Below are 23453 nucleotides of genomic sequence, written 5' to 3' on the forward strand. Positions count from 1 at the left end.
TGTGTGTGTGTGTGTGTGTGTGTGTGTATGTGTGTGTATTTACCTAGTTGTATTTACCTAGTTGTAGTTTTACAGGGCCTGGGCTTTATGCTCGTGTGGCCCCGTCTCCATATCTACACTTATCCAATCTTACTTTAAAAGTGTGCACACTCGTTGCAGACACTACTTCTTCATCTAAACTGTTCCACGTCTCAATACATCTCTGCAGGAAACTATATTTTTAATATCTCTCAGACATCTTCCTTTCTCAGCTTTTTACTATGCGATCTTGTGCTTCGGATGTCATATTCTTCTCTCAGGATCAGTTTCTCATTATCCACTTGGTCCATTCCGTTGATCAATTTATAGACTTGTATCAGGTCTCCTCTCTCCTTCTTTGTTCCAAGGTTGGTAGATCCATAGCCTTTAGTCTCTCCTCATATGTCATCCCTTCAAGTTCTGGGACCATTCTTGTAGCCATTTTTGTAGCCTCCAATTTTCTTATGTGTTTCTTTTATGAGGGGTCCACACTACTCCTGCATATTCCAATCTGGGTCTTATTATAGTATTTATCAATTTCTTCATCATTTCTTTGTCCATGTAGTGAAATGCTACTCCAATATTCCTCAGCAAATTATATGTTTCTCTAAAAATTCTATCAATATGGCTTACTGGTTGATTGTTTTCTTCCATCGTCACTCCTAAGTCCTTTTCCTTTTTGACTTTCTCCAGTTCTACTCCATCTCCCATCTTATAGATTCCCACAGGTCGTCTTTCACTCTTTCCCATTTCCATGACATGGCTTTTGTTCACATTGAATTCCATTTCCCACTTCTTACTCCATTCCCAGATCTTATTTAGGTCTTCTTGCAGTATTTCACAATCCTCCTTTTGCTTTATAACTCTGCACAGTTTCGTATCATCCGCAAACAAATTTATGTAGCTGTTCACTCCTTCTGGCATGTCGTTAATATAAATGAGGAAAAGTATTGGTGCCAATACTGACCCCTGTGGCACTCCGCTTTCTACTGCTCTCCACTTGGACTTCATATCTTTAACTACCGTCCTTATTTCTCTCCCCCTCAAATAATTTTCTATCCATCTCAATGTGCTTCCTTTTAAGCCACCCTTCTCCTCTAACTTCCACAGTAATCTTGCATGTGGCACTTTGTCAAACGCCTTTTTAAATCCAAATAGATGCAGTCAACCCATCCTCTCTCTTGTACTCTATCAACTATTCTAGAATAGAAACTCAATAAATTAGTTACACAAGACCGTCCTTTTCTAAAACCAAATTGGCTATTTGATATTAATTTGTTGTCTTCAAGGAACTCGATCCATTGTTTCTTTATTATTCTTTCACACATCTTGCATATTACACTAGTTAGTGATACCGGTCTGTAATTTAAAGGTTCTTCTTTCCTTCCACTCTTATATATGGGAACCACCTCAGCTCTTTTCCATTCTACTGGCACTGTTCCATTTTCTATTGAGCATTTTATGATGTTGTATATAGGACTTGCTAGTTCTTCCCTACATTCTTTCAGTATTCTGCCTGAGACTTCATCCGGTCCCATTGCCTTCTCTTCATCCAGTTCCTTCATTAACTCTTTTATTTCAAGCTTGGTTACTTTAATCTCTTTCATATAGATTGTCTCTCTATTACCCTGTGGCCTCTCAAATTTGGATTCTTTAGTAAAGACCTCCTGGAATTTTTTATTTAATAGTTCTGCCATACTTTTTGGGTCTTCCACCATCCCGTTCTCTCCTTTTAACCTTTCTATTGTTTCTTTTTGCCTAATTTTTCCATTTATGAATCTATAGAACAATTTTGGTTGCTCCTTACATTTTTCGAAGTTCTTTTCCTCTTCCTTCCTCACCTTAACATATTCATTTCTCGCTGCCTTGAAGTTTTCCTTGTTTGTTGGATTCCTATTTCTCCTCCACCTTTTCCATGCTCCATCTCTTTTCTCCTTTGCCCTAGCACACCTTGCATTAAACCAATCTTTCTTTCCTTCTTCTTTTGGTCTATATTTTGGGACATATTCCCTGACTCCTGTTTTGTATATTTCCAAAAATAAGTTATATTTCTCTTGCATTGTCTCTGAGTTTTCCATCTCCTCCCAGTCTACGTTTTAAAATAGTTCTTGAGATTCTCAATATCAGCCTTTCTGTAATTTAATCGGTCTCCTTTGTATGAATCGTCTCTATCTTCCTTTCCTTCTTCTATATCTATTTCTAATATTACATGGTCACTCTTTCCCAATGGGCACTTATATCTTATATCGTCATTCATTTGTATACCCCTTGTAAAAACTAGGTCCAATCTCGCCGGCTCGTCGTTTCCTCTGAATCTTGTGCATTCCTTTACTCTCTGGTCCATCATATTGTCTATCATTAGGTTTAAGAATCTTTCTCCCCAGGCTTCTTCCCCCATACCACTTTCATAATTTTCCCAGTCCACTTCTTTACAGTTGAAATCTGTGTGTGTGTGTGTGTGTGTGTGTGTGTGTGTGTGTGTGTGTGTGTGTGTGTGTGTGTGTGTGTGTGTGTTTGATCTGCTGCAGTCTCTGACGAGACAGCCAGACATTACCCTACGGAACGAGCTCAGAGCTCATTATTTCCGATCTTGGGATAGGCCGAAGACCAGGCACACACCACACACCAGGACAACAAGGTCACAACTCCTCGATTTACATCCCGTACCTACTCACTGCTAGGTGAACAGGGGCTACACGTGAAAGGAGACACCCAAATATCTCCACCCGGCCGGGGAATCGAACCCTGGTCATCTGGCTTGTGAAGCCAGCACTCTAACCACTTAGCTACCGGGCCGTGTGTGTGTGTTCACTGTTTGATCTGCTGCAGTCTCTGACGAGACAGCCAGACATTACCCTACGGAACGAGCTCAGAGCTCATTATTTCCAATCTTCGGATAGGCCTGAGACCAGGCACACACCACACACCGGGACAACAAGGTCACAACTCCTCGATTTACATCCCGTGCCTACTCACTGCTAGGTGAACAGGGGCTACACGTGAAAGGAGACACACCCAAATATCTCCACCCGGCCGGGGAATCGAACCCCGGTCCTCTGGCTTGTGAAGCCAGCGCTCTAACCACTGAGCTACCGTGTGTGTGTGTGTGTGTGTGTGTGTGTGTATGAGTGTGAGCAGCATATCATTACAGCTGTGTTACAAGACAAATCAATAGACAGTCACTGTTTTTTTTTCCTCTGGCATACTCCTTGCTACCTAAAGAAGAAGACATTTAGCAGAGACAGAAGCCATGGACAGACTGAAGTATAGAATGTGTGTCCATGCATCTGAGATGGGTGGTAGAATTTAACCCATTCAATACCTGGACACATTTTTACCTTGAGATTTGTGTACGATTAGACCATTTTATTGACATTACGAAGGGTCTATGGAGGGCAGACAATTAATGGCCACAGTCTTCACTATTCTAATCCCTGACATGAGTTTCTGAATCTTTATAAAATCATCAAATGAAGAGGGAAACACGTCATAGTACTGAAGGGGTTAATAGAGTGTTTAGAGGGAAAGATGTAAAGTGAGTAAGAGAAGGAGTGAAGTATAGAGGATAGTTGAAAGGAGAGTAGATAAAATTTTGAATGGGATGGTTCTGCCAGACCAGCCACACTAGGAAAGCTGGTGATGTCTCCTCCTCTTCTCTCTCTTTTTTTTTTTTTTTTTTTTTTTTTTTCCTGTTTTCTTCTTCTTCTTCTTCTTCTTCTTCTTCTTCTTCTTCTTCTTCTTCTTCTTCTTCTTCTTCTTCTTCTTCTTCTTGTTCTTCTTCTTCTTCTTCTTCTTCTTCTTCTTCTTCTTCCTCCTCCTCCTCCTCCTCCTCCTCCTCCTCCTCCTCCTCCTCCTCCTCCTCCTCCTCCTCCTCCTCCTCCTCCTCCTCCTCCTCCTCCTCCTCCTCCTCCTCCTCCTCCTCCTCCTCCTCCTCCTCCTCCTTGTTGTTGTTGTTGTTGTTGTTCTTCTTCTTCTTATTATTCCTCTTCTTTTCTCTACCTCCTCCTCCTCCTCCTCCTCCTCCTCCTCCTCCTCCTCCTCCTCCTCCTCCTCCTCCTCCTCCTCCTCCTCCTCCTCCTCCTCTTTTTTTCCCTTTCATTTATTCTTTCTTTCTTTGATTCTTCCTTTTCATATTTTGTTTTTATTCTTTTTTTGCTTTCTTCTTTTTCTATTTCTCTCCTCCTCCTCCTCCTCCTCCTCCTCCTCCTCCTCCTCCTCCTCCTCCTCCTCCTCCTCCTCCTCCTCCTCACCACCACCACCATTATCTCTGCCCCCAGGGTCAACAGACAGAATGTGCGAGTGCATGGTGTGTACATGATGAACCTGGAGGAGGATGACAAGGATGCAGCGGGCACCAGCACCTCCCCTCAGGACCTACAGCTGGAGGAGGGAGAGGAGCATGAGAGGCCGTCAGAGGTATGATGTGAGATTTCTTCCTTTTGCATTTTTTCCCCTTTTGTTTTGCTGTTTTTGTTGTTTCTCAGTTTTTGTCCACTTTTTCTATATATCTTTGTTGTTATTTCATCTATCCCTTTTTTTTTTTCATTTCCTCCTGTCTCATTTTTTGGTGATCTTGTTTCATTTTGCACTTCTCTACTTGTTTTTTTTCTATTCTATCCATTTGTTTTGTCTTTTTTTTTATCTATCCTTTCTTCCTTTTTTTTTTTTTTTTTCCATTCTTCCCTTCTAATTTCATATATTTTTGTTTCTTTCAAATTCTTCTCCTCTTTACTTTTCCATTCTTCTTCTTTCATTCCTTTCTTATTTTTTTCCTGTATCTTTCTAGTCATTCTTTTATTTTTCTTTTCGGTTTTTATTTATTCATTTTATTTTTATTTCCTGTTCTTCATCCCTTCCTTATTTCATAATTCTGTCTCATTGGGCATCAGATTCTTTATTTTTCTTTTCATTACCTTTATTTTTCTTACCTTATTCTCTCCTCTCATATATGTCCACTCCCTCTCTTTCTCCCTCACTCATCTCTCACATCCTCAATTCATAATCCTCTCTTATTGTCTAACTCTATCTGTTTTTATTCATTGTACTATCTGATTTTTACTTTCTCTTCAATATTTTCACTCCATTTTCTTCCTCCTTCATCTCTCACCTGCATTGTCTGTCAAGTTATTTTTCCCAACATGCCTTCAGTCATTTTCCCTTTCTTTGGTGCAGCTGGAGCAGAATGAAATGGGCCAAGAATCAAGGTCTCAGGAGGCAGAACGTCCCTGGAGTGGCTCATTCCAGGATCCATCAGGAGTAGAAGAAGGCTTGGCCACAACAGCATCCCTTCAGCAAGGTGTGTGGCTGTGTGTATGAGTACGATTCTGTGTGGATGTTTTAGCCCTTCAATACTGGGACACATTTTTACCTTAATATTTGTGTACAACTAAACCATTTTATTGACATTAGGAATGGTCTATGAAGGTGAGAAGATTAATAGCCAGAGTCTTCACTATTTTAATCCCTCACATGAGTTTCTGAAGCTGTATTGAACCACCAAATAATAAGCAGAAGAAATATGAAAACACGTCATAGTACGGAAGGGGTTAATGGATGGTTGTGTTGTCTCATAGAATGATTCAGTGTGCAGATCCTTCATTGCATTTATTTTATTGTATATAAGAATGATTTGATTGGATAGATTTATCAATGTATTGTGCTCTGAGAATTGTGAAGCCTCCATTGTTGATCATGCATGGAAATACTTACAAATATCACTCATGTCAGATCTTCCCTCTCTTTTTCTTATCTCATTTACTTCTTTCTCTATCTCCATTTTCTTTTCACAGTCATTTCTTAACCCCTTCAGTACTAGGATGCATTTTTACTTTGAGTTTTGGGTACAATTGGACGATTGTATTTACATTAGAAAGGGTCTATAGAGGTCAGGAGATCAATGGCCACAGTCTTCACTATTTTAATCCCCCACATAAGTTTCTGAAGTTGTACAAAATCACCAAATAGTAAGCAGAATGAACATGGAAATGCATCATCATACTGAATTGGTTAATACTTTCCGTTTCTTTGTAATTTAAATTTCTTTATCCTGTCCACTATTCTTTCTTTCCTGCTTTCTTGTGAGGCAAAAAAATTTCACATCTTTATACAAGCACTCATAAACACTCATTGATAGAAGCCAAAATGGAGAGCCATTAGAAATTAGTCACAAGGTAAGAATTATCACCACTATAAAACTCAGAAATACAAACTAAATTAACAGATGGTGAGATAGAGAACACTGAGGAGGAGTCATCAGCATGCCAAGACACCAAGCTGGGAATCCCTTGCCTTGACACCACCACCAAGGCAGCTGCTAGTCCCACACAGGTGCCGGAGGAGGAGGCGCCTGTCCCCTCCACATCAGGAGTGAGCACAGAGGAGTCAGCACCCACCAGACGCTCCCTGAGGCTCTCCAGTATGGCCGCAGGTATGACGTGGTGTGTTGGAGGGGGTGTGTGCTGCTCCCCGGCTCCCTGCCACTACACTTGCCAAGCTGATAAAACTGTGTCTGCTTTCCTTCTTCCTTTATGCCTGCAAGAATGTCTGTAAAAATTCTGCATGTTGTTATTCTTGACTTGTGACTTGTTCCTTACTGATGGTGCTCTTTCTCTTTCTCTCCCCCTTGGCCAGATTCTCCTTACATTAAAAGTATTCATGTCTGTCTATTTATTTCTATTTATTTGTTTAGTATTTTTTGTTTTATTTTGCTTATTTCATTGGTCATATTTTGTTTAGTTTTATTTATTTATTTATTTTTTACCTTGATTTCATGTTATTGTTTATGTTTTTACCTCTTTGGTTAGGGTATTGTCATTCCACTAAGTCTCTCTCTCTCTCTCTCTCTCTCTCTCTCTCTCTCTCTCTCTCTCTCTCTCTCTCTCTCTCTCTCTCTCTCTCTCTCTCTCTCTCTCTCTCTCTCTCTCTCTCTCTCTCTCTCTCTCTCTCTCTCTCTCTCTCTCTCTCTCTCTCTCTCTCTCTCTCTCTCTCTCTCTCTCTCTCTCTCTCTCTCTCTCTCTCTCTCTCTCTCTCTCTCTCTCTCTCTCACCTAACTTTTTAATTTCTATATCTTGTATCTTCCGAGATCTGTAGTACAATATTCACTGCTTTCTTCCTGCACTCTAGCTGAAGAGGGTGACAAGGATGACCCGTCAGGGAGGCGCCACATTCACTCCTTCCTGGTGATGCGCAAGAGGAAGTACAAGCGTGACGAGGAAGTGTCTACCATCATGGAGAAGAACATCAAGCAGCACCACCACAAGTAGGCCTTTTATTCTATTTCATTTTCTTTTCTTTGCACCATTGGTTCTTATATGGCCACTAAACCTCTTCCAATTGTGCTTCTCTGGTCCATATTCAGAAGCAGTCTACTTTCTCACCACGACTATTTTCCAAGCTTACAGAGGTGACTGTCGGGGTTCTTAAGAGTGTTTTTCCTGCTAATAATGTAGTCATCTTGTCACTCTGCCTCTAGAACCATAGAAATACCTTAAAACTTGTGTAAAACTTAAATAAAGCCTTTTGAAATGGTGGAGGTGAAGCATAGAAACATTTGAGAATAAGAACCGTATTCCTACTTCTTCCGGAACGGTTGCTTCTTTCCATTTTATATGCTATGCAGCTGTTTCAAGTAACCATGTGGGCCAATAATGTGTCTTTTCATTGTCTCACACTCCTCTTCCTCCTATTTTGATTTCCCCCACATCAAATTATACACTCACAGATCCAACCATTTATTCTACAGGCCATGCTGATCTTCCAGGTATTATTATGAACCAGTTGTTTGCTTTCTTATTATTTTGTTCTCCTCCTTTTCCTCCTTCTCCTTTCCCTCTTTTTCCTTTTCTGTTTTCCCCACATCAAACTGCACACTTTCCCAGATCCAGCTATTTGTTGTGTAGGTCCTATTGACCCACCAGATAAGAACATGAGGTGTGTGGAGCCAAGGGCAAACTCGCCAATTCAGAGACTTTTACTTAGGGAGAGAATGAAATAGGTATAATCCTCCTTTATATCTTGGCTTAGGTTACCAGGCGAAATTCCACCATGTAGTGGAGATACTAACGGCTTAATACTCCCTTTCCCTCCCATGCCCCTCCCACACCCACCTCCCTTACACCTCTACCACTGCTCCTGTTCTGCCTCCCCCTCCCTTGCACCTGCTGCTTGGTATATCACACCTGCCAGCTCATCCTCCCTTGCATCTGCATGTAAATTGGCAAAAAAAAGTTATACTTGATTAAGTTAGAGTTTTAATTATCATTTATTATGCAGTTAATGTACATTTGTCTACTTTCTTAGTATAGTTTCATGTGCCTACCATGTTTTATTATAAAGCTCTATTTCACACATTTTTTGGAGTTTTTAATGTATTTGTGAAGGTCCTGTGATTTACTTTATTTGATAGACTTTGTGTAATAATTCTTCCACAGGTTTAAAATCATGTATCATATATTTTATATATTATTATTTTTGACTATAGAAGTAAATACAAAATTGCAAAACTTTAGAGGACCATATCTCAAAACTATGTTTTAGCGGGTTTGCCCCTTTGGCTGTACGTGTACCTCATATAAGCCTGGAGTTTGCATTATTATTGTTTCCTCCTCCTTCTCTTCCATTTTACTTTTATCAAACTACATACTTTCCTACATTCAGTCATTAGTTGTATAAGCCCTTCTGATCTACTAGGTACTATATGAGCCAGGAGTCTGCATTATTATTGTTTCCTCCCCTCTCTTCTGTTTTCTCCACATCCAGCCACACACTCTTCCATTCCAGATCCGACCATGAGAGGATTGACGTGGCGGTGCGTCCGTGGGTGAGGCTCAACGGAACACTGAACAGGCGCGTGGTGGACCGTCTGCTGGGCGCTGTGCTGTGTCTGGTGATGGAGCGGCCAGGGATCAGTGGAAGGGACATTGTCTGCCGGTTTTCCCCAGCCCTGCAGCCTGCCCACACCCATGACCTGCTGGAGACCTTGGTGCAGCTGCAGTGCATCATCAGAGTTCAGCTGGTCTGCTCCCACAAGCCATCACTCTTCTCTGACATTGTGGACTACTCCCTAGGTAAAGTCATAGTGTTTTGTACATCAGGTAAAATTGAATTGTATTAAGTGTGATGTTACTTTTCCTGTTCTCTGAATCTATGAAGTTAAAGTTAAGTGTGGCAGGGGAAAGTAATGGGGCACTCTAGGCATGGAGGTCTTAGGTGCAGATTTTGAGTGTGAATGTTGGCAGGCTGAAACAAGTGGTACAGTTTTAGGACGTATTGGTAGTTATGGAGCCACTTAAATTATTAGGTTTTTTTTTATTTTATGTAAGAGGGGAAATCTGGCCAAGGATGACAGAAAGAATAAAAAAAAGGTCCACTTAGAATGTTAGTGTCTGTGCAGCTACAAGAGAGATGGCCAAAATAAAGGGATAAATGTCTTGAAACCTCCTTCTTAAATGAGGTCAAGTCATAGGAAAATGGAAATACAGATGCATGTAGGGAGTTCTAGAGTTTACCAGAGATAGGTATGAATGATTGAGAATACTGGTTAACTTGCTTTAGAGAGGTGGACAGAATAAGGATGAGCAGAAGAAGAAAGTCTTGTGCAGTGAGGCTGTGGGAGGAGAGAAAGCATGCAGTTAGCAAGATCAGAAGAGCAGTTAGTATGAAAACAGCAATAAAAGATAGCAAGAGATGCAACATCGTGTCAATGAGAAAGAGATTGAAGACAGTCAGTCAATCAGTCAGGTGTGTGAAAGGTGTTCCTGATGTTAATTTGTTTTTCCCTCTCTCCTTGTGTTGGTAGTGATGCATTTGTGAATTTGCTGTATGTTTTAGTTGTTTGTATTTCTTATTCATTTATTTTTTTTCTGGACACAGTGTCTCCCAGTGAAGGACTATGATTGTGACATTTGTTGTATAATGTATCTGTTTCTCCCTCCCTCCCAGTGCTGTCAGAGATGCATGAATGAATTTGTTGTATAAGGTATAATGAGTTTATTAGTTGTATAATGTGTGTCTTTCTCCCTCCGTCCCAGTGTTGGCCGAGGTGCATGACTGTGACGACGACGTGCTGTATGAACCGGCTGTGGATGCCATACTCAAGTTGTCCATGTTCATTGGCGACAAGAAATACTCACAAGACTTCCTTTCCGGGGAGAGAAGGTGAAACTAGCAGAGGTGGTCAAGGTGACTGGCACACCTTGGCAAACACCTGGCCACTTTGTGTATCATAGTGTATGTACAGATTTGCTACCTTTCTGTTGTGATTTGTTGTGACTGAGTGAATAATTGAATTGTGTGAAGATATACTTAGATGCTTAATTAATTCATCATGGTATTGTGTCACAGTGTGGTCTGGTGTATGACTGGTCAGCCTGGTATATCTGGACACCTCCCTACAAATGAGGTTACTCAAGACATGAAGAAAGATTGCATTATTTTGTACAAATGTTCTAGTCTTGTTGTTGTTATTGGATGATCACCATTTTGAGTGTTGGCAAATAAGGAAAACTTTCATTGCTATCTTGACAGGATTGTGTGTGTGTGTGTGTGTGTGTGTGTGTATGATAATATGTTGTATATCTTTACAGAGCTTTGTTAAGACAAATATATATAAATGACTGAAAATTCTGATATTCATTTATGTATTCATCCATACATGAAAGATTCTGGTATTCATTTATCTATCCATCTAAAACATGAAAGGGATTGCCGGGATAGAGGTCATCTCCTATTCCTTTAATTTGATGCTTTTATCCTCTCATGCTTCCTCTCAAGTGCTCCTCAGAAGACACTACTGTTTGATATGTTAATGTAAGTGGAGATAATGCCTACTTACTATATCTAGCAGCTCTCCTTCAATGCAGTTCTCTCTCTCTCTCTCTCTCTCTCTCTCTCTGTGTGTGTGTGTGTGTGTGTAAGCGCACTTGATAGTTTTATTATTGTTGTTGCTGGTCTTATTGTTTAAGTTGTTATTGTTGTTGCCACTGCTGCTGTTGTAGTTGAGGTTATTTCTGCGGTTTTTAATGTGGTGGTTGTTGTTGTTGTTAGTGGTGGTGGTGGTGTCCTACATGTGGCAACAGAGCAGTGGGTATGAGCGGTGCGCGCATGTGCCGCGGGGCCCTCAGGTGTGTGTGTGTGTGGGCGTAACACCAGTAATCAAGTGTCAAGTTTAGCCTCATGCATTTGGATATCACACTGTGATAAACACTGGAACTCCTTGCCTGCTTCTGTATTTACACCTTCCTATGATTGGAACTCTTTCAAATGGTAGGTTTCAGGACACATATCCTATATTTTTGACAACACTTTTGACTCTATACGGGGACCGGCACCTCAGTGGGCCTTTATTTATTGCATTTTTTTTCTTTGCTGGCGCCTCTCCTACAAAAAAAAAAAAAAAAAACTATAAACTTCCAAATAGGCATTACGTGTGTGTGTGTGTGTGTGTGTGTGTGTGTGTGTAACGGACTACATTGAAGTTCCTTTATTTGTGTTACCCTGACCTCTTATCTCCCACCGCCTGGACGTCAATGGAGCGAGGCATTGAGTGATTGATACAAGGCGCCGTAACACTTAAACTCTCTCAAGAGGGACGCACCAAGGCAGCTTTGCTTATTCTTTTGGGCTCTTCTTTGAGGGACTGTCTGCTTAATTCCTTCACTACCATGACATGTTTTCATATTCCGCTTACTGTTTGGTGACTTTATACAGCTCCAGAATCTTACATTGGGGGTTGAAATAGTGAAAATTCTGGCCATTAATCTTCTGACCTCCATAGACCATTCCTAATATCAATACAATCGTATAATCGCACTCAAAACTCAAAGGTAGAAATGCGTCCCAGTACTGAAGGGCTTAATGCCTTTTTTTTTTTATACCCTGTGGGCTTTTCACGGGAATTTCTGGGCTAAAGGGGATATTTTTGTGATACCTCCTATCTCAAAGCCCACCCGCTAGGAAACCGTTGCCCCGAGTGAGGAACCCCAACCTACACTCGGACCGTGGACAGGATTCGAACCCGTGCGCTTGGAGACCCCTCGGACCCCAAAGCACGCATGGTTCCACTTTTTTGTTGCCGTTAGCCGGAATACCTGTTCCATTAAGGCAAAAAAAGTCCCAAGGCAACCTTTAGATATTCCTTTGAACCATTTTTATAGAACTTGTCTTATTACTTTCTTTTTTTTTTTTTTATTTCTTGGTGATCAATAGGTACATGAGTAATTATAGGAGGTTCAACCATAACCACTCATTTACCTACTGACCGCTACGAGAGAGAGAGAGAGAGAGAGATGGGGAGGGAGGGGGGACGAAAAACAAACAACCACAGCCCTGAACAAGATTTATTTGGTCCTCCACAGAGCGACTGAAACGTGCAGCCGCGCGGGACGGGACAGAAAAAAGACGGTTTTGGGGTTAATCAATGTACAGCAATTATACAGTCAGTCGTAAGTCTATAATAATCAAGATCACTGAGAGTTACACTATAAGCTGGCCGAGAGGCTGGACAAACATATTTTACACACACACACACACACACACACACATACACGCACGCACACGCACGCACATGCACGTAAACACACGACATGTTTGGACGGGCTGTCACACAACATACAAACCATCTCATCTGGTAACACAGGCTCGCTGCGGCGCTGGAAACACGCAGCTTGCACGCAGTACTTGAGGATGAAGGAAAGTGTATGAAGAAAAGCATCCCGTTTTCTTTCTATTTTCTATACCAGCGTCTAAAGGAAACAAACAGTACGAGGAAGAGAACTCAATATGATAGATAGTCCTTCCAAACTCTTGATCGAAAAGTAAGAACGTCCTTCAAGAAAAATAAGAACATACTCTCCCGATTCTTGATTGAAAAAAGAGAGAGAGAGAGAGAGAAAGAAAGACCTACGTAAGAATCCCGTTAGCATTTTCTCCATTTAACCTAACCACACGAAAGAAAAGTACGAGAAAGAAAAATAATAAATCTTTGCCTTCCTTTGCTCGTGTCCGTGGTCGGCGAGACACAGCGCCGATGGACAGGAGAGAGCAGCGCAGTGTCAGCCTGAACCTTACAAATCTAAATGGTTACATCACCCGTCGGGCACACAAGTCATCATAGGAGGGGTCAGTAGGGCCGTGACACACGTGGAAGGTTACATCCAATGACAACACCACCGTCTCTGAGTGCCGCTGACTGGTGCTGACGCGGTGCTGACTCCACGCTTCAGCTAGCCAATGTGCGCACCTGACGGCTGGTCACACGCCTCACTCATAAAAGCTTCACCTACACCATAGGGAAGGGGAGGGATGGGGCGGGGCTATGTACAGGCGCGGGGCTGCGGGGAGGGACGCTGGCACAAGCTGGCTCCCCGCGTCAGGTTGGAACAGGATTAGTGTACAAAAGAGGATCAGCTGCAGGGAAAGCGCGACGAAGCCTCACCTTAGGAACGAGGTTGTCCACGAGTCGTCCTGTACAGTGTGTCTCAAGCGATGAATATGCAGCGAAACTTTCCTCCGATAGAAAGTTTCTTCTTTTTCTTTAAAGTTAACATATATCTATTTTTATTTATTTATTTATTAGAGAGAAAATAAATAAAACTTGGCAGACGGACAACGTATGAATATAATATTAATATCTACGAGCAACGTTTGATTACTTAAAAAAAAAAAAAAGGAAATGCAGTTTGAACGTCCATTAGTTCCTTTGTCTGTCGTGAAACCTTAAGAATACGCGAAGTGAGAGAGCGTGGCGGGGCAGCAGGAGAGAGGGACCACAGCCCGCCCACACTGCCCGCCCACATCAATCAGGCAGGGGCGTGGCGGCCCCACACAGACATACACACACACACACACACACACACACACACACACAAACAAAGGGAGGACCCATTGTTTCGTGGTATGAGGAAATGGCTAACACATTCAATCTTCCTCTCTCTCTCTCTCTCTCTCTCTCTCTCTCTCTCTCTCTCTCTCTCTCTCTCTCATAATCAACACTAACGTGTCTCCAAAACTCCGCTTCTCTACATGATGGATGGATGGTGGACTTTCCTCCGCCCATTTCTCCTCGCAGGCCGTCCCTCCATGCCCAGGGGATGTCACGGTCACCGCGGGGGACGCATCGAGCGGTGGATCATGAGAGCGGAGTTTTGAAATATTATTGTATTTGCAACCCCTTCCCGTCACACTGCGAACAGATGCCGCGCCGCGTCACCTCTTTCCGGACTCTTGCACATTACGCCGCTGGCGGAGCTCTGAGGCTGCGACGGGAACACTGGCGGCTGCGGCGGAGATGGCACTCACTACACACACAATTTGATACACAAAACAAAAGAAAAAGCGTGCTGAGGAGCGTGTCCGGCGGGGATGTGGTGAGGGGAACGTTGGGTTCACACGTGCAGCCTTCGCCTCTAGCTTATCATGAGCTTGGCGAAGTTTGTGGAACCCGAGGTGTAGGGGCCGAACATGCCGTTAGTGGTGGTGCAGTTGAGGGTGGGCGGGATGGGCGAGGTGACGAGGCCGGTGGGCGATGTGGGCACCGGCGTGAAGGACGAGTGGTTCTCCTGTTTCACCTTCACGCTGGGCTGGCTGCTGGTGCTGGGCAGGGCCGCGGCCTGGTTCTGCTGACCCTGGCCCTGGGAAGGCTGCGGCGGGGGCTGCTGCTGTGGCTGCTGCTGGGGTTGTTGTGGCGGCGTAGGCTTGGTGACGACAGGGGTGGCGGGGTCGGATGGGCGCCGCTCTCCCTCCTTCGTGGGTTTGTCCTCTGCGGGCAAGAAGTGTGCGTGTGAGTTAGGGTTTATTGTATATTTTTAGTGTGTGTGTGTGTGTGTGTGTGTGTGTGTGTGTGTGTGTGTGTGTGTGAGAGAGACCATATATATATATACACACGCTGGCGTCAAATTGATTTATGTGCACTTTTCCACGACGTGCACGGTGCTGCCACGAAGACCCTGGCGGCGGTTGTTGCAAACTGATTTAAAATCTTTTTGTATTCTTGGTCATAATATTATGATAGCATTATACTTTTATGTACAGAAATATAATTTCTTTCTGAGATGAAACACAGGAAATATTCATTATATACAGACCTCACTGTCATTACTCAAGCTGGTAATATTTTTTTCGTTTGCTGTTCATTTTTGCATTTATTTTTCTTTCAACTGAAATTTTTCTCATTAACATTCGCCCAGCAAATGTACGATACGATTTTCAAATTTCAGATTTCATATTTACTGAGGAAAAGAAGAAAAAAGAAAAAACTTCAATTCTTACATTTTTCAGTATCATACATTTTTTTTTTATATAGTTTTTCCCCGTGGCTCCTCGTTTACACTCACCTGGAGCTTTCTTCTCCTTCTCCTTGTCCTCAGCGCCGTCGTCCGTCTTCTTGTTCTTGGGTTTCCTCTTGCGGCTTTGGATGGAGTCTTTACGCATCTGCAGCGGGCGGTTCACGCCGTGCAGCTTGTAGTACAGACCACATGCGTTGCACACTGGCTCCCCTGCCACGGGAAGAAAAGGCAAATTAGCGCTCATGTCGTCTGCATTAACTCATTTAGACAAGGAAGTCATGGAGTGTGGATCAAGTTGTGATACATCTTTGTTTCAATATTCATTTTACAAACAAAGAAAGTCATACATTGTTGATTAAATCGGAATATATAAATAAATACTTGTTTTACATACGTGTCTCGGAAAGAACGTACTTTTTTTCAGCCTGAAGTTATAGAAAAAGAAAAAAAAAACTAATTAACATAGTAATCTCCGCTTTTCTTTATTATGATGAAAAAATGGTATTATAAAAAGAGAGTGAATAAAAGAATGTAGTTTGCTTGGTGTAGTGGCTCCGTGCATCCCTGCTGGCTTTGAAATGATTAGAGGTGTTGTTATTGTTCATCTGTCTGTGCGTGTGTTAATCATCTGGGCGGAATGAGTGAGTGTTCCATGGGTGTGGAGATGCTGGCGATGGCTCAACACGGAATCCACGTTATCAACAGAATGAGAGAGAGAGGTTTGGCTATTCATTTATATAACCAGTGTAAAGAGTTAATCCCTTCACTACTGGAACGCATTGTTACCTTCAGTTTTGGGTATGATTAGACGCTTTGATTGACTTTAGGAAGTGTCTATGGGGGGTCAGAATATTAACGGCCAGAGTCTTCACTATTTCAATCCCCACATAATCTTCTGAAGCTGTATAAAATCACTATAGAGTAATCAGAAAGAAAATGGAAACTTGTCCTGGCACTGAAGGGGTTAAAAAGGGATGCAGTACGTATAAAAATGATAAGCTGATAAAAAGAATAGTAATGTCCAAGACTGCAAGGCGTGGGATGGCGCAGTGTTCCTTCCTTCCGCTCCCATGCACACGCGCGCACTGCCTAATTAATGCCTATACAAAATGTGTCCACTCCACGCGGTGATCAGCCAATGGCAATCAGGCACCCCTCAGAACCGTAAGTCATTGGCCAGCTGTGTTCCCTCCCTCTCTGCCTTCCTGTCTCCTCCCGATCGCCACTCCCTCTCTCCCCGCGCCTGTCATCCCCATCTCCCCCTCAGCCATCGATCCCTCCCTGCACACTCATTCCCAACTCGCCTGAACGAGTTGAGGTAAATTCTACTTTTCAATGGCTTTCTTAGGTTTATTAAGTCGTATTTGCAGGTGGTGGCACAAGATTTTCAAGCTGTGGGTATAAAGTCTGTCACGGACCATTTTTTTTTATATGAGGTTCACTCTGGATTACCAGCTCTGAAGTACCAGCCTCTTAAGACAACAGGAAAAATTAAAGTTAAAGACGTCTTTACTTTCTGCTTATCTTGTGGTCAGCGGTTTGGTAAGAAGGCGAAGTTAACATCTAGGCAATGAAGGAGTCGGGAAGTGCTCGGTCAGCACTAAGCAGCCTTGCACATCCCCGCCCAGTGTTACCACGTCCGCGTGGCACAGGAAGCAGGCTGTTCATGTCATTGCCCTGGACGCATCTGCCATTTTTAGTGATTAGTAGAGTATTTTCTTACAGCGTATTGTTGTCATATATATAAATGAACAATAATTATGGAAAGAAAAAATCTCAGACAGTAAACATAATTTTCGAACACAAGTTCATAGAGAAGAGAACCACTCACCTAATGAAATACTTGAAGAGTGTTCTTTTATAATATATGAGTGATAAAGGAAAAATAACAAGTCTCTAACAGTACAAGATAAATGTAATCTTCAAACACGTGAAAAGTCTGGAGCAAGAACCATCACCCCAGTCACCCCGAGAGACACGGAGGAACGGGGAGACAGATTACTTTGACAGTGCTTTGAATTTTGCCAGATAACGCCACTTAGCCCCTCCCGCCACCTGCACCAGTGAACCAGGTAACACCCGAAGGTCTTGTGTATACCTGTGAGCCATTAATTAACCTGCAGGGAACGTGGGAATAGCGTAATAAGGTCAAACAATACCTGGGACTGTCACTAGCAACCACCCCTCACCATCATTATTTGCTGTCTCCACCGCACTGAGGGACACACCAATCCTGTTCTCTTGATGTCACGCTGTTTCATCCTCATTGGGTAACAGTGTGTGGCTGTTCGGAGAGTTTAAGGGAATGTTTCAGCCCGCAGGTGGGTGTGTTGTAGGTGCGTCCTCCCCTCTGAGAAAATGGACGAGCCCTTCCCTTGAGCCTCCTCCCGAAACAGCTGATTTTGATTGTTGTTTGCGTCGTTGAGTTGCACACCAGTCACCATAGACGACTTTATTCAACGACGAAAACGGAATTAAATACTTTGGATAATTTAGTTTCACCCAACCAACGATTTTTCTGACGTGGCTCATGTTTCTTCTGGTGAGACATGTGGTGAATTGATTGCTGCTATACAATATACATTATTTCCGTGGCAAATGGATTTTTCACGTTGAGTTTTTTCATCCTGTCCCTGCCCCTCATCCCCAGCGATAGTGGAAGACCTGTGGGAAATCGGGGTTTTCCGGTGAGGGAGCATTAAATCGAGGTTATGATGTTGGGTTTGCTAAGTGATCCTTTGGAAGGTGCAGAGGGAGTGCAGCCCTCCCTGCAGGCTAGGAAGTTATCATCCAACAACGCCTTGAACGTTGGTAATGCTGCTCACCAGTAACATGACACTCGCGGGAGCCGCCGAAGCCGCCGCCGCCGACGTCAAAGGTGTCATTGATGTATTTTCAGAAACTTTTATTGTGATTTTATTAATTTGCGACCTCTTGCAATGCGTGTTACTCGATTTAATGCTTCCCGACTGCTGTAAAATTGATGCTGGTAAGGACGTGTGTCTATATTGTGAAACACTTCGGCCCAGCGGCCAGCGCCTTCACTATTTTCAAAAGGCTCTAGTTAGAGCGACAGATTTTCAAGGATATTTTACATTCTAAGATTCTAATGACAGGTTAATAAAATTTCTACATTAGCAACAGGAGAAACACTCTTGAGAATCCGGCCACCTAATTGTCTCTGTGGTCTTTGAAAATTGTCGTGGTGAGAGCGCAAGTCAGAAGCAAACAATCAGAAACGCTCTATTTTCTCACCACGACTTTTCAAAGGCCAAAGAGGTGATAGCCAGGGTTTTCAAGAGTGTTTCCTGTCTTAGTAGTGTAAAACTCTTATTAATCTAAAAATGAACTGTAAAAGAAAAAAGAAAGAAAAAAAACCTTTAAACGTCAGTGATCCTTCAGTTAGAGTCTTTTGAAAGTAGTGGAGTGTTGCGCAGAAGTGTTTCAGAAGGTACGGTCCTAAGACAGTCTCCGCACATTGCTGCGTAAAGGTTTGGGTCTATGTATAATTGTGATGAATGGTTTCCTAGATGGGTCAGTATCCCCTCATTTGTATTCGATTTCCACCCCATCGTGCTTAATTAATTTTGCAGTTTTTATGTTTGTATTTTCATTCATTTAAATGTGAATGATGTCTTGTTTTTGTTACTTTTACCTGTCATTTCGGCGTTATAAGTACTTCGATGCAGTTCTACAGTCCTGTGCTATTTTGACGAGTTTTTACTGCGCCACACATAAAGAAATTTGAATCACCTCACTTCGCTGGACGGATGGTAACACTTGCGGGGCATACAGTACATTATCAGCGCTCATTGACCTCTAATGAATAGACGGATAGGCACAAAATTGGCTTAAAGTACGCCAGGAAGGAGCAAGACTGTGTTATGACAAGTGAAGCAAAGGAAGTGATAAAAGGAAGAGAGAGAAAAAAAAAAAGAAAAAAAAAACTAGATATAACATGAGGTTGGGTGCCTTGGGATCGTCTAAAGCGAGTGACTAGTGAACAAATACAGAGGGAAGATAGCTGAAAGGGAAGGGAAATATTTGCTTAAATGCAAAATTAAGTTGTATATCATTACTCCCAAGGCTGTTAATGTTGCCGAACACTGACCAGATAAGATAAACACAAGAGTACAAGTCCTTAATGAAGAAAAAAAGAAAATGGGAACTCCCTTGATATTGAAAAAGAAGAGGGAAACGATAGCAGGCAAATCTGAAAGGCATCGAAAACAGGGGGCCGGGGCGCGAGGGGGGGAACTTAATGGATGTGAAGTCAAGTGGGCAGAGTTGTATTGCGCGCGCAAGACTAACAGGGCAAGCCGTGTGTAAACAAGAGCCAAGTACCGCCGCGGGTAATAACAAAACGATAAAAACAAGGGCTAAGATGCGCATCAAGGGGGCCGTGCGTTATATCACCGCCGGGACGAGAGCCACATGATGGACCGAGTAGCGCACAGAAGAGATATGATGAGCCATGTACCACGCTAACATGCACTGCGCCAACAGATACAAAGGAGCCGCCGCCGCTCATGGGGGGTCAGAGAGAGAGAGAGAGAGAGAGAGAGAGAGAGAGAGAGAGAAACCATGATCTAAAAACGCATCTGACCCGCACCAGGCTTCCAGAAAATTCTTGAAGTTTTTTATTTATTTTTTTATTTTTTTAATGTAGGAAAGGGTCAGGCAAGGGAAAAAAAAGAAAAAAGTCCCACTTGAATATATATACGTGTTGTATTTGTAGTTTTAGTGACGGATGAACAAGATTTTTGTTATTAATAGAAGAAACATTTATAAGAACCAGCTAATCATGTGTGACCTTGAGAGAGAGAGAGAGAGAGAGAGAGAGAGAGAGAGAGAGAGAGAGAGAGAGAGAGAGAGAGAGAGAATATATAAAAAAAAACAGCATCCCACCCCAATTCAATAGGCTCTAGTTAATAGTGACACGGAGATTAAGGCTATTTTTACGAGTTCTGATGATTTCTACATTACTAAACACTATTAACGCTCTTGGAAACCCGGCTAACCATCTCAGTGGCCTTTGAATATGGTAGTGGTTCTCGACACAGCGAAGCGTTTCAGAATACGAGCCAGAGAGAGAGGGAGAGAAGAGGGGCAATACCTTCGTTGTTTCGCCGCCAGAGGGTGGTGGTGGTGGTGCCGCAGTTGGAGCACATGAGACCCATTCTCCTCGCCGAAGTTTGGAAGGAGAAGCCGTCCTGGTGGTGGAAAAGGAGGAGGATTAGATAAGGGGAGAGGTATAGGGCTAGGTGAGAGAGAGAGAGAGAGAGAGAGAGAGAGAGAGAGAGAGAGAGAGAGAGAGAGAGAGAGAGAGAGAGAGATTATCAGATCCTTAATATACGCAATAGACAAAATGGTTAGATGGTAATAATGTTTGAATGTTTGAAGAATGTTGAATTAGGAGGACAGGCAGAGAGAGAGAGAGAGAGAGAGAGAGAGAGAGAGAGAGAGAGAGAGAGAGAGAGAGAGAGAGAGAGAGAGAGAGAGAGAGAGAGAGAGGTAATATTGTGAAATCCTTAACCCCTTCAATACTGGGATACATTTTTACCTAGAGATTTGTGTACGATTAGACCATTTTATTGACATTAAGAAGGGTCTATGGAGGTCAGAAGAATAATGGCCACACTCCACTATTTTAATCCCCACAAGAGTTTTTGAAGCTGTATAAAATCATTAAATTGTAAGCAAAATGAATGTACAAGCGTGTCATGATACTGAAAGGGTTGATACACGTAGCTGATAGGATGACAGGATGATGATAAGGTAATTAGTGAGTGTTTGTATAGATGATATTTATTCGCTGTCTTATACAATTTAGGTGTGGATTCATTACTGATTTGCATAAAGTGACGTGATAAAAGCAGGTTGAAGTCTCATTAAATACTGCGTTGTAAACTTCTATTCATGTGCAAAAATACGATAAATAACGTTGCTTTGCCTATTTCCGCCACCATCCAACACACACACACACACACACACACACACACACACACACACACACACACACACACACACACACACACACACACACACACACACACATTATGTGTGGAGGAAGAAAAGAGATAAGAAAAACGAGCATTAAATCTCAAATAGAAGAAAGAAAAAGAAATTCTCACAAAGAAAACATAGAAAACATTAAGACTTTCCTAAGAAATAGAAAATACACACACACACACACACACACACACACACACACACACACACACACACACACACACACACACACACACACACACACACACACACACACACACACACAAGTACAATACAAAAGGCAGGGAGTTTGGGGGCCGACCTCCACACTAACCAGCCTCCTGGGATGCTTAATGAGAGGTCTGTTGATCCCGTTCATCTTGGTGTAGAGGCCGCACGCGTTGCACAAGTAGTGACCAGTTGCATCTCTTCTCCACAGCGGAGTTTGCACGGCGCCGCAGTTCACACACTCGCGGCTTTCCGAACAGAACTCGCTACCGGGGTAGTCTGTGGAAGAGAAAGGTGCCATGGTGAGATATTTAAGTATTATAGGAGCAACAGTATGGCACGGGAAGGCAGCGGTGATGGGGAAAGGGAGGACAAGGGAAGGGAGAAGAGAAGGAGTAGGAGGACAGGTAAAGGGGACGGATGAATAAGATGGTAGATTGTAGACACTGATTTGATACAGGTGTGCAGGTGTGTGTAGCAGCGAGGTTTGATAGATAAGACTGTGGGAAAGAGAAATAAAGAAGGAGAAAGGTGATGATCATGGGAGGATGTTGAAATGCTTAGGAAAGGAGAAAGGATGGTGAGAATGTGTTGACGAGAAAAGAACCATTATAGGAAAAAAAATAAAGGAGAGCTGATGAAAAGACGTTGAGATGAGATAAAAAAAAAGGAGAAAGGTGATGGGAAGATGTTGAACTGCTTAGGAAGAGAGATAGAATGATGAGAATGTGTCGATAGATATGTAGAAGGGAGGGTTGATGAGAAAAGAACCATTATAGGAAGGAAAAGTAAAGAAATACTGAAAAGACATTGAGATGAGAGACAGGGTATTTATGTGCGTAGAAGTGAGTTTTGATTGAATTGACTGTGGAAATAGAGAAGTAAAAAGAAAGAAGAGCATTGTGGAAGGGAAGTTTGATGAGAATAAAAAAAAAAATGACATCAAGAGACAAACTCGCTTCAAGGATATAAATAGTTGAGGAAAATAGTGAAATGAGAAGGATGTGCTGAAGAAGGCATACTTGACGAAAGGAAGAACTCAGGGAAAGGAAACAAAAAGAAGAGATGATGATGGAAAGGAGGTGAAAAGAGAGAGGAGATGATGATGAAAGGAAATAAAGGGAGAGATGATGATGATGGAAAGAGGGTGAAGGGGTGAAGAGAGAGATGATGATGATGGAAAGGGGGTGAAGAGAGAGATGATGATGATGGGAAAGGAGTGAAGAGAGAGAGAGAGAAAGATGATGATGGAAAGGGGGTGAAGAGAGAGAGATGATGAAGGAAAGGGGGTTAAGAGAGAGATCAAGGAAAGGGGGTGAAGAGAGAGAGAGAGAGAGAGAGAGAGAGAGAGAGAGAGAGAGAGAGAGAGAGAGAGAGAGAGAGAGAGAGAGAGAGGCAGTGTTATGTAAAAAATATACGCATTTTTTGTAAGCAAATAAAAGTAGAAAAAAAAAAAGTGGAAACAAGTTATCTTTCTACTTTCCTGTTTTAGTTAACATGATACGCTCCTCTGATACGCTGCCCCACCCCCCCGTCTCTCTCTCTCTCTCTCTCTCTCTCTCTCTCTCTCTCTGACTGATGTAATATGACTGAGGATATTTTTTTCTACGAGTTGTTTGAGAGAGAGAGAGAGAGAGAGAGAGAGAGAGAGAGAGAGAGAGAGAGAGAGAGAGAGAGAGAATGATTGTTTTCCATTAGTTCCTTGTATAATTTTCTTACTAATAACCGGAAGGACACACACACACACACACACACACACACACACACACACACACACACACACACACACACACACACACACACACACACACACACACACACGGACGTTTGTTATCTTTCCTCCTCCTCCTCCTCCTCCTCCTCCTCCTCCTCCTCCTCCTCCTCCTCCTCCTCCTCCTCCTCTCTCCTTCCTCCATTTCCAAAGACTCTTAGATA

At 42.6% G+C, this 23453-nt stretch overlaps 2 protein-coding genes across 4 annotated transcripts in view; one reads left to right on the forward strand and one right to left on the reverse strand.

Annotated features, from left to right (window-relative positions):
- LOC123503308 (general transcription factor 3C polypeptide 1-like) overlaps positions 1 to 10638 on the forward strand; it is a 52783-nt gene extending 42145 nt beyond the window's left edge. Inside the window, 6 exon segments of the mRNA XM_045252975.1 lie at positions 4296 to 4434; positions 5191 to 5314; positions 6239 to 6445; positions 7141 to 7276; positions 8797 to 9083; positions 10047 to 10638. Coding sequence (XP_045108910.1) covers positions 4296 to 4434; positions 5191 to 5314; positions 6239 to 6445; positions 7141 to 7276; positions 8797 to 9083; positions 10047 to 10177 — 1024 coding nt within the window. The 3' untranslated portion in view covers positions 10178 to 10638.
- Positions 10639 to 12339: 1701 nt separating this feature from the next.
- The window catches only part of LOC123503309 (transcription factor GATA-4-like), a 212631-nt gene continuing 201517 nt past the window's right edge, over positions 12340 to 23453 (reverse strand). For 2 of the 3 annotated variants that reach the window (XM_045252977.1, XM_045252976.1), the window contains 4 exons: positions 21613 to 21797; positions 20416 to 20512; positions 15348 to 15509; positions 12340 to 14773 (listed from right to left, as the gene is read on the reverse strand). In XM_045252977.1, the coding sequence (XP_045108912.1) occupies positions 14421 to 14773; positions 15348 to 15509; positions 20416 to 20512; positions 21613 to 21797 (797 nt within the window). In that variant the 3' untranslated portion in view covers positions 12340 to 14420. The remainder of the gene's footprint in view (positions 14774 to 15347; positions 15510 to 20415; positions 20513 to 21612; positions 21798 to 23453) is intronic. The other variant, XM_045252978.1, reaches the window with a different exon arrangement.

The sequence above is a fragment of the Portunus trituberculatus genome, chromosome 13 (genome assembly GCF_017591435.1).
Source record: "Portunus trituberculatus isolate SZX2019 chromosome 13, ASM1759143v1, whole genome shotgun sequence".
NCBI lineage: Eukaryota > Metazoa > Arthropoda > Malacostraca > Decapoda > Portunidae > Portunus > Portunus trituberculatus.